The sequence below is a fragment of the Serinus canaria genome, chromosome 21 (genome assembly GCF_022539315.1).
Source record: "Serinus canaria isolate serCan28SL12 chromosome 21, serCan2020, whole genome shotgun sequence".
Classification (NCBI taxonomy): domain Eukaryota; kingdom Metazoa; phylum Chordata; class Aves; order Passeriformes; family Fringillidae; genus Serinus; species Serinus canaria.
The window spans coordinates 4,944,024-4,958,876 of NC_066334.1; the positions used below are offsets into that span (position 1 = coordinate 4,944,024).

The window sequence follows — 14,853 nt, forward strand, 5'->3', positions numbered from 1 at the left end:
GGGGCAGGGAGGGGCTGAAGCTGGAGCAGAGAGGTTATAAAACACACCTGTGGGAACCCAGGGCACTGGGGAATATTTCTGTGTCTGCTCTGGGGTGCCCTGACCCCCAGGGCAGCACTGACTCTGACCCTCATCCATGGAGAAAGTTTCCCAGACTTCAGGATAGACTGGAACCCACAAAAGTGTGCAATAGATCATAGAGAGCAGTGCAGGTGTGTCACTGGGTGAGAAATTGAGGGTTTGGGATTTTTAGGGTGTTGTGGATGGCAGCAAGGTGGAGGGCACAGGGTGCTGTCCTGGGTTTCTTCTTCATGCCTCTTCTTCCTCCTTCTCCATGGGTTTGGGGGCATTTTGGAATTGGGCAGAAAAGTCTGCACTGCAGCTCTGTGGGATCAGTTCTTGGGTTAAAAGGGAAAATAATCCAGGAGTCAGCTCTTAATTGGACAGTTCAGTCTCACAAGCCCTTGGACCAAGAGATTGTTGGGCATTTTGTGCCTTGTAATGAAAAGCTGAACTCACAGCAGTGAGATGTTTCACTGATAAGGAATAATAAACACCTGAGTCCAAATGTGAATTACTGTCTGAGTGCCTTCAGTCCAGAGCCAGAGACACCCACAATGGCACCCCACACACACCAGACACAGAGGTGGCTCTGGAAGGTCAGGGCTGCACCCTCAGGGTCTGAACATCCCTTCCAGGACATGCAGGGACTCATTTCCCCAGGCCCACGTGGCCAAGAACAGGCAAAACAAACCCCAGTGAGGAGAGAGCAGGAGCAGGACACTGGGTGAGAGCAGGAGCAGGCAAAACAAACCCCAGTGAGGAGAGAGCAGGAGCAGGACACTGGGTGAGAGCAAGAGCAGGCAAAACAAACCCCAGTGAGGAGAGAGCAGGAGCAGGACCCTGGGTGAGAGCACTCCTCAGTGGAGAACTCTATTTTCTTTAGGAACTTTGTGTGCCTTTCTGGGCAAAGTAATTAACACAACGTTTTACTTGAGAAAATTCGCCATTGGTGCTTCCAGCATCGCACAGATTGAGGTGAAGAGGTGGAATTTGGAACTTTCAGACTTTAGGGTTGACCAGGAGCTCAGGTGGGGTTCACTGAAGGGTTTGATGTCCCTGTGTGGGCCCTCAGTGCCCCAATGAACATCTCTGAGCAGTGAGGAGCACGAGGCTGATTCCCAAAAATCCTCCTGAGTGCCTGGCACCAGCAGGCTGCAAACCCCCAAAGGAGTTCCTGAGCATTGCTCCCACCTTCCCAAAGTGCCTCTGGGAGAGTCCCCAGGGTGCTCCTCCTTCAGAGCCCATGTATATTTATGGCTTCCCTTGCTGATCATCTCCTTTACAAAACCCCACTGTGCTCCAGGCTCCAGCAGCCAGGCTTTGCTGAGAGAGGACAAAACCCAGGTTGGGTTTCCCTGCAGGTTAAAATTCCAGAGGAAGAAGCACTGCCCTGACTTCTGCAGAGCTTTTGACAATGAATAAAAAAAAAAGCTGTTTTTCAAACCACCGTGGTCACCACTGAGCTGTTCATGGGATTTTTCTTTTTCTTTCTCCTTTTTGAACATGTGGCTGATAAAATATTGCTTCAGGAGCTGGTATTCAGGGATGGCTCTCAAAGACGAAAGGAAAATATTTATTTCCTTTTTCTGCTTGTGAATCAGAATGTTCTATTTAAAGAAAGTGCCCTCTGCCGGATTGCTCATGAGTTATTACCCCTTATGGAAATAAAGGAGAAATATCAGGAGGTATTCTTAGTCATTCCCTTCCCCTGTCTCTTCTTTCTTTCCCTTAATTCCTTATATACCCATGTTTTAGCCAATGCCTAAGATAGAGCAACTTATCTTGGCATTCTTGGGCCTAAAAAAGGCTTTACTCTCTTAACCCTGGCACTGAAGCATTTGGGGAAATGTCAAAAAATGGGACAAATTTCAGTTGTTTCACTTGGATGCCATAAGGTTCATTCTTCACTTTTATTAAATTATTAAATCAAATCCCCCCAAAAGGTGGAGCTGTAGAAAATGGGGTTTGTCCTGTGATTCCATCAGCTTCTTGCTCTCTATCCCAAGCCAGGCCTTGCTCCTCCTGGCGTGGTTTTCATTCCAGTCATAGGAAACAGCCCAACAATTGCCAGCACCTGGCTCTGACCCTTCCCCTTCCTCCTGGTGTCCCCTGACACCAGAACAAAGCCCAGATCCTGCAGGGAAAATAAAAATGTGGATGCTCTCCCAGAGCTGCTCCTTAGGAAGGGGATGGAACTGAGCAGCCTCCTCAGCCCAAAAATCCCCTTTAAAAATTGAAATAATTAAAATTAATAGAATAAAAATTAAATCTTTAAAACATTTGGAGGTCAGGGATTTATTTTTCTTCCTTGAGGTTAATTTATTTTTTTTCACTTAAGCTCTGAGTTTTGGTCCAAAGCAAAATTTTCTCTGCAGTTTTATATTCAGATGTATAAAAATTCTAACTCTTAGCAACTATTGAGGGCAGCCCCAGGGGGCTTTGGCATTCTGTTCTCTTCATGAACCCACAGAATTTTTCATTTTCAGACTGATTCCAGCCTGGCAGGTCTGGGAAATTGAAATCACTCTGAAAAGGAAAGAATCTCTGGGTTCATGAAGAGAACAGAATGCCAGAGCACCCTGAGACTGCCCAGTTAGAATTTTACATTCATGCACATGAAACTGCAGAGGAACTTTTGATTTGGACCAAAACTCAGAGCTTAAGTGAAAAAAAAAAAAAAAATCTCAAGGAAGAAAAAGAAATCCCTGACCTCTAAATATTTTAAAGATTTTATTTTGAATTCTTTTAAATATTGAAATTTCAAATGAGATTTTTGGGCTCGAAGTGGTTGCTCAGCTTTGTTTGCTCAGTTCCATCCCCTTCCCAAGGAGCAGCTCTGGGAGAACACCAGCATTGCATGGGAGATGTGGAATTGCACAGAATTCCTCAGCAATTTTTCCCTGCAAGAGCAGGATGAGGGTTGGAAAGGAGCAATTCAGGAACTCCTTTTCCCCAGGGGACAGAAGCTGCTGCAGTAACATCATCCCCCAGGCCAAGGGAAGGCAGAGGAGGGGAAAAGGAATGAATCAGGGCAGGAAAAGGAGCAGGAAATGTCATCACATCCTCCCAGGTGAGAGCCCGGGAGACACCAGGAGCTTTGGGGGTTTCTTTGCTCCTTTCAAGGACTCACTCTCCTTTCAGCATCTCTGGCTGAGGATGGACAAGAACTCACTGCTTCAGCTGGATCAGTTCAATTCCTTCATTTCAAAGGGAAATGAAGGAATCCTTGTGGGATCTGGGCTGGGAAACACGACAAAACCATCACAGCTCATGCAGTGCTTGAAGGCCTATCTTCAATATTTTTAAGGTTATTTTAAAATATGTTTTAATTTGGAAGATATTTTAAATATTTAAATGTTTTTTACATTTCTTGCATTCCAGGAAAGGCAGTACAATTCTCCTCCCAGCATTTAGGGCCAGTCACATAAAGCAAATTTCCCTTGGCTCTTGGAAGTGTTTCTAAAAAGCAGAGAAAATAAAAAAGACAAAAAGACCCCCTGCTAAAAATTTAAATTTTGCAGGAATTGGGAGGTTGGACTGCTACGAGTCAGTGACACTTTAAAGTGTGTTCAAAATCCAACAGTTTTCCCTGGAGCCAGAGCTCTGCTGCATCCTCAGCTGCTGGCTCCCATTTTTCCCAGTTATTTGTCTTCCACGGGACAGGCTCTACCTTTACCCTCCCAGTAGGAAATGAAAACACTTAATTTTTCCATGCAAAGGAGCAGCCTGGCTCTGACACTTCAGCTGAGAGAAGCCTCTGTGCTTCAGCAAATAACCTCTCTTAAAATATAAATGAAAATATAAATTAAAGCAACCTGCATTTACCAGCGGTGTTAATCCTGCGAAGCAAACTGAGCTAAAATCAAGACTGCCACAATCCAGGTGCTAAATCTCCCCCCAGGATGAGATCCCCATTCTCCTCTCAATTAGGAAAATTAACAGCGCCGTGATAAATACCGTTATTTATCTAAAGTCATGGAAATCAGGATGTAATTATTTGATTTTCATTTTCCTCAGCTCCCAGAGGCCATAAAGCACAAAAATGCCCTGATTTATTCAGGGTGCTGGCAGGGCTGTGCTCGGTGTCAGCGGGCAGGAGGGCAATGGGAGCAGGAGAAATGCAATCAGGTCACACTCAATAATCACAGGGCTTTTAGGTGATGCCTTTCAAGGCACACACACACCAAAAAAAAAAAAAAAAAAAAAAGGAAAAAAAAGGTGAAATGACACCATCAGCAGTGTCAGGGGATGAGGGAAAGCACCCAACAGGTCCTGCACTGAATCATCCCTGGGAGGGGCTGGGGGCCAGGGCTGACACATCTTATTTATTTTTATGAGATGGGAGTGAATCACTCGCTGCCATCCCCCATCCAAAAAAGCCCTTGAAGGAGAGGTGTGGTTTAATTCAGAGAATATTCTTTAGAGCATATCCCACAGAGCAAAGCAGGAGGCCAGATAGGAGGCAGTGCTGCAGATAAGGCAGGACACGGGTTCAAACCATCAGCACCCAGCCCTCCTCTCTGCCTGGATGGAAAACCACCAACAATAAAGATAATTACGCAGTTGTTTTCAAGGCATGGCAGATAAAACACAGCATTCTGCATTTCCATGGATGTTTTGGGCTATTAATGAGTGACACTGGAATTTCAGCAGCTAGCACCAAGTTACACCTGCGAGGAGTTCAGATGGAAACAAAAACAAACTGAATTTCCTGGGGACTTTGAGGTGCAATTCACTGCCCTTTTTCATTTTCATTTTCACAAATCTTTCCTCGCTGGAGTTTGAAAAGAGAAAGCTCTTTCTGCAGTGGAAATCCTTGGGCAGAAGAGAAAGATCCGCTCTCACATCACCATTTTCCAACCCCCAAAATGCCATTTGGTTTTTCTTTTTTTAATGCAGAAATCAGAAGGAACAGACATGAATTATGAAGCACGTCCTGTATGACACCAAAATCAGCTTTTTCTAGCAAAACTGCGATGGTGCTGAGGAATGACCACTTTGCAGCCAATTCCACTTGCAGTCAACTCCCAGTTTAGTCAAAGCCTGACACTAAATTTCCTGTGATGAAGGGCAAGGACTTCTCGTGCCAAAGGAAGAAGCACTGTTCAAATTTAGGAGCTGATGACTCCTAAAAACAAACAAACAAACACAAAGACCAAGTTTTCAGAGTCTGGGGAGTGAGGTGTGCACAAAAGTGGGATTATCAAGACTATAAATTACAGGAAATTAATTGAGAAATATGAAGAGAGAAGAGGTTGGGTGTGAAGAACAGGAATCACTCCTGAAATAAATTTCTGACACGAGAGGCAATTCAAATGGAATATATTCTGATTGGTCATAAGAAGGAGTTGTGTGGAAATCTTACACCAGCATTAGACCCACAAGTCACTGCATGCCAGAACTACAAATTCCAGAGAAATGCTGACCAAAAAAACCAACGTTAAACTGCAGAAGGAATATTCCTTGTGATCCTACAGATCTCAGGTTTGTTGAGTTTATCACCACTGAGAGAAACAGCACACGGAAACAAAAGCCAACAAGTTCCTGGGTGACAAAAACTCCTCCCCTTTCCCTTTTTTTCAGCCATTTCTCATTTCCAGCCTGCTCCATTTTAGGAAGAGGATGAAAACACATCCCAGGTTCCCATTTCCCAATTTGCCATCAAACAGACCTGCCTAGAACATTCCAAGTTCCCAATTTTCCATCAGGTAGAGCTGCCTAGAACATCCCAAATTCTCATTTCCCAATTTGCCATCAGGTAGAGCTGCCTAGAACATCCCAAATTCCCAAACTGCCATCAGGTAGAGCTGCCTAGAACATCCCAAATTCCCATTTCAGGGCTTTTTCCAATTTGCCATCAGGCAGAGCTGCTTAAAGTATCTCAGGGCTTTTCCCAGTCTGTCATCAGGTAGAGCTGCCTAGAACATCTCTAGGTTTTCCCAATTTGCCATCAGGTAGAACTGCCTAGAACATCCCAAATTCCCAATTTTCCATCAGGTAGAGCTGCCTAGAACATCCCAAATTCTCATTTCCCAATTTGCCATCAGGTAGAGCTGCCTAGAACATCTCAGGGCTTTTCCCGGTTTGCCATCAGGTAGAGCTGCCTAGAACATCCCAAATTCTCATTTCCCAGTTTGCCATCAGGTAGAGCTGAGCAGACAGAGCTTGTTCCATGAGTTCCTGTCCAGCCCATGAAGGGATTCATGGATGCTGCTCCCAGATGAAATTCTGAAGGAATTTCTGGAAGCAGAGCCCTGAAATGTCCTTAAACACTCCGGGGAATGGGAAAATTCCAGAGGTGTCTGCGAGGGCAAGCAGAGAGGGTTGGGGTGGGTTTGGGGACACCTGAGGGAGGACAAAGCCCTTCCTTGGAGGTGTGAAATGTCCCTGCCCCAGCAGGGCACAAAGGAACATTGCTGGGACAGGAGAAGTGCCCAGAGAGGGAAAGTTTGCTCAGTTACACTGCAGAACCAAACAGTATCACAAAGTCAACGGGAATTGATAAATGCAGCTCCTATCAGAGCTGTGGGGATGTGAGGGACCTTTCTGAAAACCATGAGTGCAAACAGCAAATTTATCAGGATTATGAAATGCAAGGACAGCGTTTCGCCAAGGTCAGAGAAAAAAAGGTTTTGCACCGCTTGATTTCTGCCAGCCAACGAGGATTGTGCCTTGTTCCTAAAAATCAGCCTTTAAACAAAATAACAAACAAAAACATGCATTGGAACAACAAATGCCACCTATCAATAACTGAGTAAAAAAAAAAAAAAAGATTCATCTTTCACGTTGCAGCCTACAAATAATTAATCTGGCATATTCCTAGAGGAAAATTATCCTTATTTTCAGAGATACCTGGAAGTGATCAGTACCTTCCTCAGGAATCTCGAGCTCCTCACACCTACAGCCCCCCTGAACCAGCCTGTGTACTGCCAGGGAAATAAAAGGGATTTTCCCCCCCAAAACTCACTTTTTGAAGCTCATGCAGTACTACCAATCAAATATTCTGCAATGATATTCACAATAGAAGCCAACACCAAGAGGAATTTCTGAGGAATGTCACTGGAGGGGAGAGGGGATCAAAACTCAGCTGCATTACCCTCTTTTCAGTAGGATAGAAGGAGAAGGAAACTCTCCACTCAGTCATTCAGCCAAACTCTGATTTTAGCTCCTCAGACACTTCCTACTGCACAGCAACAAAACACAATTGAGTTTTATTGTTCAAACAGGAGGTTTTTGCTGTTTCCTGCACTTCAGACACATTGAAAAAGTAAACAAAACAAAAAACATTTGGACTTGCCTCTCTGGGCTTCGCTGGGTCTCACTGCTGATTTTTGGCTTCACAATCAAGAGTGCAAATATAATCAGAGAAAATGAAAACTGTCAATGCTTCAGCCTGTCCTTTCTGACCTCAGGGTTCTGCCACTGCACTGGTGCCTGCTCCTGGGAAAACCTTGCAGCTCCAGCCCTCAGCTGCTCCCCACCCTGTGAACCCTCCAGGATTTTGTGCACCAGTTCACCCCAGTAGTGGCTGATGGAGAAAGTGGGGCAAGTGACTGCTCCACCCAGGGAAAAATGAGGGAAAATTCAGCTCTCGCTTTTTTGGGTTAAAATTCACCTATCCTACAATAAAATCCTGCCAGGAAACCTCTCTTCCTCAGGATGAGAGGCAGCAGCTCCCATGGCAGCAGGGGATGGAATGTTGGGATGGGCACTGGGGGAGAGAGAAGGAATTGAACAAAAAAAAATGGGATAGAACTGTGAGCCCAGAGCAGAAATCCCAGGATACACTTCACTGCTCATGAATATTCCAGGATAATTATGGATCTAGATATTTTCTAATCAAGAGTATAAGAGCTAAGATGATTTCTGGGACAAGCCCAGAAAAGCAGGGAGAAGGATAAGATGGGAGCTGTGGGACAGAGGTTTTTTCCTGCTGAAGGCTGAGTTTTGTTCAGCTCTTGGGGGAAAATTGACTTTCACATTTCTCCATCTTTGCCTAGCAGCACGAGAACTCGAGAACACGGGGGCTGTTAATGGCTACATGCTATTTTTCCCTGCCCAGTTAATAATGCCTGCACTGCTGACACGGGCTGGGAGTCAAAGGTAACACCCCCAACCACCAAACATGGGATTAATCCCATTCCCTCCACGCGACATCTCCCGAACACAATTTGGAAATGACAAGCACTTGATGAAGTGACCCGACACCATTCAAAAACACACTTCCAAAACCGTGCTCCAGCAGTTTTTTTTCTGGCCCAAGGAGTGAACTTAAAAGGGATTTCTGCTGATTTTTAAATCCTTCAGGTAATGGGGGTGGGGAGTTCCTCGGGGAAAGGTGGCATCAGCAAAGTCACCACCTCTGTCCCCGGGCCACCAGGCCTCGGTCCAGCTCCAGGAACACTCGGCAGAGAAGACAAAGGAACGTGGTGCCCACGTTCCACAGGCTTACCTCCCATCCAAAGTTTGTTTCCTTTAATGTGCTCCTCTGTACTGCCATATAGGGTCCAAATCTTTCCCCAACTTCAATCTTCTTTTTGGCCCAAATCCCTAGCCCTGCCCCTGGGATCGAAGATTCTCTGAGTTCAAAATCTGGTGGGATTGGAATGTCATCAGGAATGTAGACGGGAGCTTCATAGGGTGAGCCCTCCTTGGGAGTGAAGTCCTCACTGGTGGGGAAGGGTGACGGAGGTCCCACAGGGATGGGGGACATTATACTGTCCTCAGTTTCCTCCTCTGCGCTTTCTCCAGCAAGGAGATCGGGGTCGGTCTCGTACATATTATTTACAATCTCGCTGTCACCTAAAAGGGGAAACAGCAGAACAAAACACACTGAGACACTCACGTGAACATTGGTTAGTCTCTCCCTGGGACGAGGTTTGGCTAAGCCGAGCTCAGATTCTTCTAAAGGATCAAAACCTCCCTGGAGGAGCTCAGGTGGAGCTGAGGCAAGGGCTGATCACCGTGGGGTGAGGCTCCTTACAGCCTGCTGGGTTCTGTGGGATCAGGGATTCTCTGCTCTTTGCAGAGGGTTTTTTTCCCCTTCTTTCCAAAACCTCAGTCTTCGAAAGAAGGGGGGAAAACACAGAAGAGGTGGTTGAGGTTCTCTTTAGCCACTTCTTGCTTTAACTGGCTCAGTGGATTTTGGAAAAGGGGCATAAAAATTTAAAAGAGGAATCATCAAAGGATGGGCAGGGACACCTTCCACTAGCCCAGGGTGCTCCAAGCCCTATCCAAGCTGGCCTTGGGCACTGCCAGGGATCACAGCTTCTCTGGGCACCCTGTGCCAGGGCCTCCCCACCCTCCCAGGGATGAATTCCTTGCTAATCTCTAACCCAGCCTTATCCTCTGTCACTTTGAAACCAACTCCCCCTTGCCCTGAAATGAAAACCAAAATAAATTAGGGTAAAATCCAAGTTTGGCAAGAAGTCTTTGCCTGGTGTTTGGGGTTCCTGCTCAGCGTGTCCCACAGCAGCGGCTGTGAGCTCCCAGCTACAGCTCAGCCAGGCACCCCTGCAGTGCAACAGAGCATCCCTGCCTTGGAGTCACTGAATCCTGGAGTGGTTCAGCTCGGAAGGGACCCTAAAACCACCCAGGGCCACCCCCTGCCATGGGCAGGGACACCTTCCACCAGCCCAGGGTGCTCCAAGCCCTGTCCAAGCTGGCCTTGGGCACTGCCAGGGATCACAGCTTCTCTGGGCACCCTGTGCCAGGGCCTGCCCACCCTCCCAGGGAAGAATTCCCTGCTGATCTCTAATCCAGCCCTACTCTCTGCCACCTTGAAGCCAATCCCCTCTTGCCCTGAAATGAAAACCCTGGATATGCAGAGGGAACAAAGTTTGGGGATTTTTCCAAGGGGAATCAATTTCTAAGCAAGGTCATTCATGTAATGAAAACAGAACTTTCTCCTCCAAAAAGCAAAAAAACCCACGGTGGTGGTGGGGGAGCAAAACACGAAAGGGGGAAAAGAAAACCCCAATTTGTCACCCAGCAGAAGCAGCTGGAGCATTTTGGGAGCAGATTTGCCCTGTCTCCAGCAGCAGAGAGGGAGCAGGGCTGTGCCCAGCAGCTCCCAAACCCAACAACCATCGCAGGGTGGGCAGCCCCGGGGGCACAGGCAATGCCAGGCCACTGCTGGCACCAGGGAGGAGCAGCACCCCACCAAAATGACATTTTCCCCCAGCTCCCAGCTAGGGACCATCAGGGAAGAGTAGCTGGAAAAGCATGGCTCTGCTTGAGGTATTTATAATTCATCTCTTTGCTAACCTCAGAATGCACCTTCTGTCTGCAAGACACATCTCCCCCTCTAGTTCTCTTTTTTATTTTTATTTTTTTATGCCTAATAAAGATTTTTTCCGGAGTTCATGCCTAAGAAACCTGGTGGCAGACTCGACTAGAGGGGAGGATTTTGATTCCTCTGCCAAGATTTTTTTGCTCCAGCTTTTGGAGGAGAACAGGGAGCTGCCTGCTGCAGCTGACATGGGTTTCCTCTGCTGGAGAGTGCAGCCCTCCCTACTCAAACATGTCACCAGAACCAAGCTTTCATGAGCAGGAGATACTCCATCACCCTGAAAATATTTGTGGTTGCAGTAAATGTTTTCTCACCCAGTATTAGCAAGTCAAATTATTTTCTGCTCTATGATTAGCCTCTTTTGCACTTAAGGAACAGGAATTCCAACTGAGTTGAAGAGCAAAACTGGGTTTATTGGAGCACAACCTGTGAAAATTTCCAGAGGATACAAGGATAAAGATGCCTTACTACTGAACATGGCTAATTTAATTTATTCTATGGGACAAGCAGGGCAGTTCTGATTAAATTTGAATTAACAGTGAAGCTGATCCTTCCTCTGACTGACCTCAGATTTGAAGAGGAATCAGCAAAAGACAGGTAAATGTGTTTTTTCAGTTGTTAAATGACCAGGGACTGGCAAGAGGCACGAAATGACAATGAAACAACAATTTCAGGTCAGGATAGGTCTGAAACCAGAGATTCCAGGTGGCATCTGTGGGAGCTGAACCCCAGCCAGGCAGGAGTGGGAACGCTGGGCTCCTCACAAACCACAATAAATTGTACCCAGCACTGATCACCAGTGAAAATCCCTGCTGTGCCCAATCCTGGCCCTTTCTCCTGCACTGCCAGGTGGATTTCACAGAATCCCAGAATCCCTGAGGTTGGAAAAGGCCTCCAGGATCATCCAGTCCGAGCTGTGACTGATCCCACCTTGTCACCAGCCCAGGGCACCGAGTGCCACCTCCAGCTCTTCCTTGGACACCTCCAGGGATGGGCACTCCAAACCTCCCTGGGCAGCCCCTGCCAAGGCCTGAGCACCCTTTCCATGGAGAAATTCCTGCTGATTTCCAAGCTGGCCCAGCTTGAGGCCATTTCCCCTTGTCCTGTCCCTGCTCCCTGAGAGCCCAACCCCACCTGGCTGCACCCTCCTGCCTTGGAACTGTGGAGAAAAAAGGTCCCCCCTGAGCCTCCTTTTCTCCAGGAGGGAGCTGATCTCCTCCACAGGTTGTGTTTATTCCAGGGATCTGGGGGAAATCCAACAGCTGGGGCTCAGTTCTGATTATTCCACAGAATTTTCTAGATTGTCCCCACTGAACCCCTTCTCCCCTGCGGGGCTCCTCTCAACTTAACCCCAAATATTCCACAATAATTAATGGTTAATTTAAAAAAACACGTTTAAAAAATGAAAAAACACAAGCAGAGAACATCTCGTTTTCCAGGAACAATCCCCAGCTCTCCTCAGCTCCATTCCAGCTCAGCCGGGGGCCCTGAGGAGCCGGACGTGGCCACACCGTGGTGACAACAGGGACAACCAGGCTGTCCCACATCTGCCCCTCTGGAATGTCTGCCTGGGTGAAAAGCAGCACAGAAATACAACTTGACCTTATTGTTATTGTCATGAAACTAAAATTAGTCCCTGAAAGCTGCGGGGCGAAAGGAGGGGATAAAAAGGCTCATTGAAAGGTTGTTTCCACAGATAATCAGATATGGGCAGAGGCTGAAAATCTGTGTGACACCAATGAGGGGCTGGCAACAAAGAGAGGGATGGTTTGGTGGTGGTGAGAGAGCTCATGAATAATCTATTTGGCTGCTGCAATGAAAGCAAAAGCCAGGCTGATGGTGAAGGAAATGGTGGTAGGGGAAATAATGAGTTAGGGTTTGGGGTGGGTTTGTTGTGTTTGGGGTTTGATATGCTTATTATTGTTTTTATTGTCATCATTGTCATTATTCCTGCTTTAATTATTGTTGTTGTCCTTAGATATCCGATTCTGCTGTGGAAATACCCAATTATCTGAAATGACTGAGTGTTTTTTACACTCACAGATTGCAAAGAGCTTCTCTGACTTCTTCACTGGGAACATTCAAAGGACACCCCAAGCATTAATTGCAGTGCCTGATCACCAGCACAGCCCTGAGTTTCACTGTCCTGGATAATTCACCATTTGTGTGAGACCCAGGTATTTTTATTTTCTAATGCCAGGCACCCACTGCACTCACACTTTGCCTCAGGCCCAAAGGAAATATCCAAGCAGAAGAGTAGAAAATACAAATATTCCCAGAGGACTTTGGCTCTGGAGCTAAGAATGGAAGCACACAGGCACAGACCAACAGGTGCTTTTTCCTTAGGGATTAACTGATTTAAAATCATATGTGAGTATTAAAACATCAGTGCTGTCTAGAACTGCTTGTTAAGTGGTAATAACAATGATAATAATAATGATGATGATGATGATGATGATGATGATGATGATGATGATGATGATGATGATGATGATGATGATAATAATAATAATAATATAATAATAATAATAATAATAATATAATAATAATAATAATAAATTTAAAAATTATTATCAGGGAAATATTCATTAGGCCAGGACTTCCCTGGATTTGTTTCCATTTTCTGGCTGAACAGAAAGAGCAGTGGGGTGACCTCAAACATCTTTTCCAGCCCAAAGAGGGACATCACCACCACCTTCCCAGGTTCTTGGATGTCCTGAGGTTCCTGCTCTGTGGTTTCCCTTTAGAAACATTCCCCAGGGAAGAAAACAAACCAAACCAAACCAAACCAAACCAAACCAAACCAAACCAAACCAAACCAAACCAAACCAAACCAAACCAAACCAAACCAAACCAAACCAAACCATTCCTGATGTAATGGCTGGTGAGGAAGGCAGGTACAATTTGAGCACTTTGAGCAATGTCACTGAGCAGCCTGGCCTAGTGGGAACTGCTCGTGGCAGTGGGGTTGGAATTGGATCATTTTTAAGGCCACTCCAACCCAAGGAATTCCATGATTCCATGATTCTTTATTTCACACCTCCAGTGAACAAAATCACCTACATTTCTAACTCTGGGGTGGCAGGATGCTGTCTCCATTTCTATGGACTCAGGCCAAAAATAAACTGATTTTTGTGACCCCTCTGCAGGCCAGAGGAGCTGGATCAGATCATCAAAACCCATCCCTGCTCAACCAAGAAGGAAAAATTCCCTTAAATTATGTGCTCAGCCTCTGCTGCCAGGGCTCCTCACCTCGGGGTGCTGTGCTGCTCATCTCACCTGAATTCAGGTGAATTCTGAGCAACACCTGCCCTCCATCCTGCCTTAATCCCCTGGGAATTGCAGGAGCCTCTCCCATCCCTCTGTGCCCTGCACGGGGGGGAGCTGACAGCAGGCACAGCCCAGAGCTTGGCAGACACGACCCTAAATCACAAAGGACCTCGGAAAGGCCAAGGAGAACCCACCCCAAAGTGCCTCCAGCACAGAATGATCCCAGTGGTCAGATTGCCACCTGATGGCCACAGCTGAAATACAATAGGGAATCCCAAATCCAGGCCCTGCTCTGCTGGATCTGCCTGGCACAACCGGCCCCAAAATCCAGATTTTCCTCAAGGTGGTGGGAGCTGCTGGTGTCAGTCAGCTCTGGATCCAGTGCTGGCATTCCTGAGCACTGGGAGTCTCTAAGTCCTTCAAATCCCACATGAAATGAGAAGAAATGAGAATTCTCCCTAAACTTTCACCCTCCTCATGGATCCACACCTTCCTTCCCAGCCTCTTCTCCCTGCTGGGTGCAAACCTGAAGCTGCAGGCAGGGAAATGCCTGGATTCCCAGGGGGATCTCACTTCTGGGTGCTCCAAACACCAGGCACTCTTTTCCTCAGCCTTGTGTGACGAAAGAAATGTGCCTTTGTGGGTTGGGCTGGGCATCACCCTCTCTGGGAATTGGTGGGAAATACTTCTGCCAGAAAATGTACAAATTAATGACAAAATGTCATGGGAGGAATTATTCCTCTTCCATTAAGGGTGGGGTTGAAGCATTAAATGCTTCAAGGTGATAAAAAATGGCTTTTCCCTCATCCATGGACAGTATTAATGCTGTAAGGAAAGGACAATAAGCAATCAGCTGTTGAAGATTCTCAAGCCCACCACCCAATTTCTTCATCCCATTCATTGCAAGAACTTTTCTCCTCCACCTCCATCCAAGCTGGGCTGGGATCTACAAGGTTTGCTGATCTGAAACCAACACATCCAGCAGCCAAACCAGAGCCTGGCCAGGAGGAACCCCCTGAGCAGGTCCTCAGACTGCAGAGGATGCTCTGACACCTTTCCCCATCACCTCTGCCCGCTGCCAGAGCCAGAGGAAATTCTGCTTTAAATGACCAGCGGGAAATGTCATTTTTATCTCTTTTGCTCACTCGCAAAACCCCTTCATTTTCACCAATTTCACAGTTGAAATGAGGCCTGGGCAATAAATATCCAGGCAGGGAAGTGGCCACGAG

General features: G+C 46.6%; 1 protein-coding gene across 1 annotated transcript in view; it reads right to left on the reverse strand.

The window, feature by feature from the left end:
• PRDM16 (PR/SET domain 16) overlaps nt 1–14,853 on the reverse strand; it is a 323,710-nt gene that overhangs the window by 183,911 nt on the left and 124,946 nt on the right. Inside the window, exon 2 of the mRNA XM_030233622.2 lies at nt 8,516–8,865. Coding sequence (XP_030089482.2) covers nt 8,516–8,865 — 350 coding nt within the window. The remainder of the gene's footprint in view (nt 1–8,515; nt 8,866–14,853) is intronic.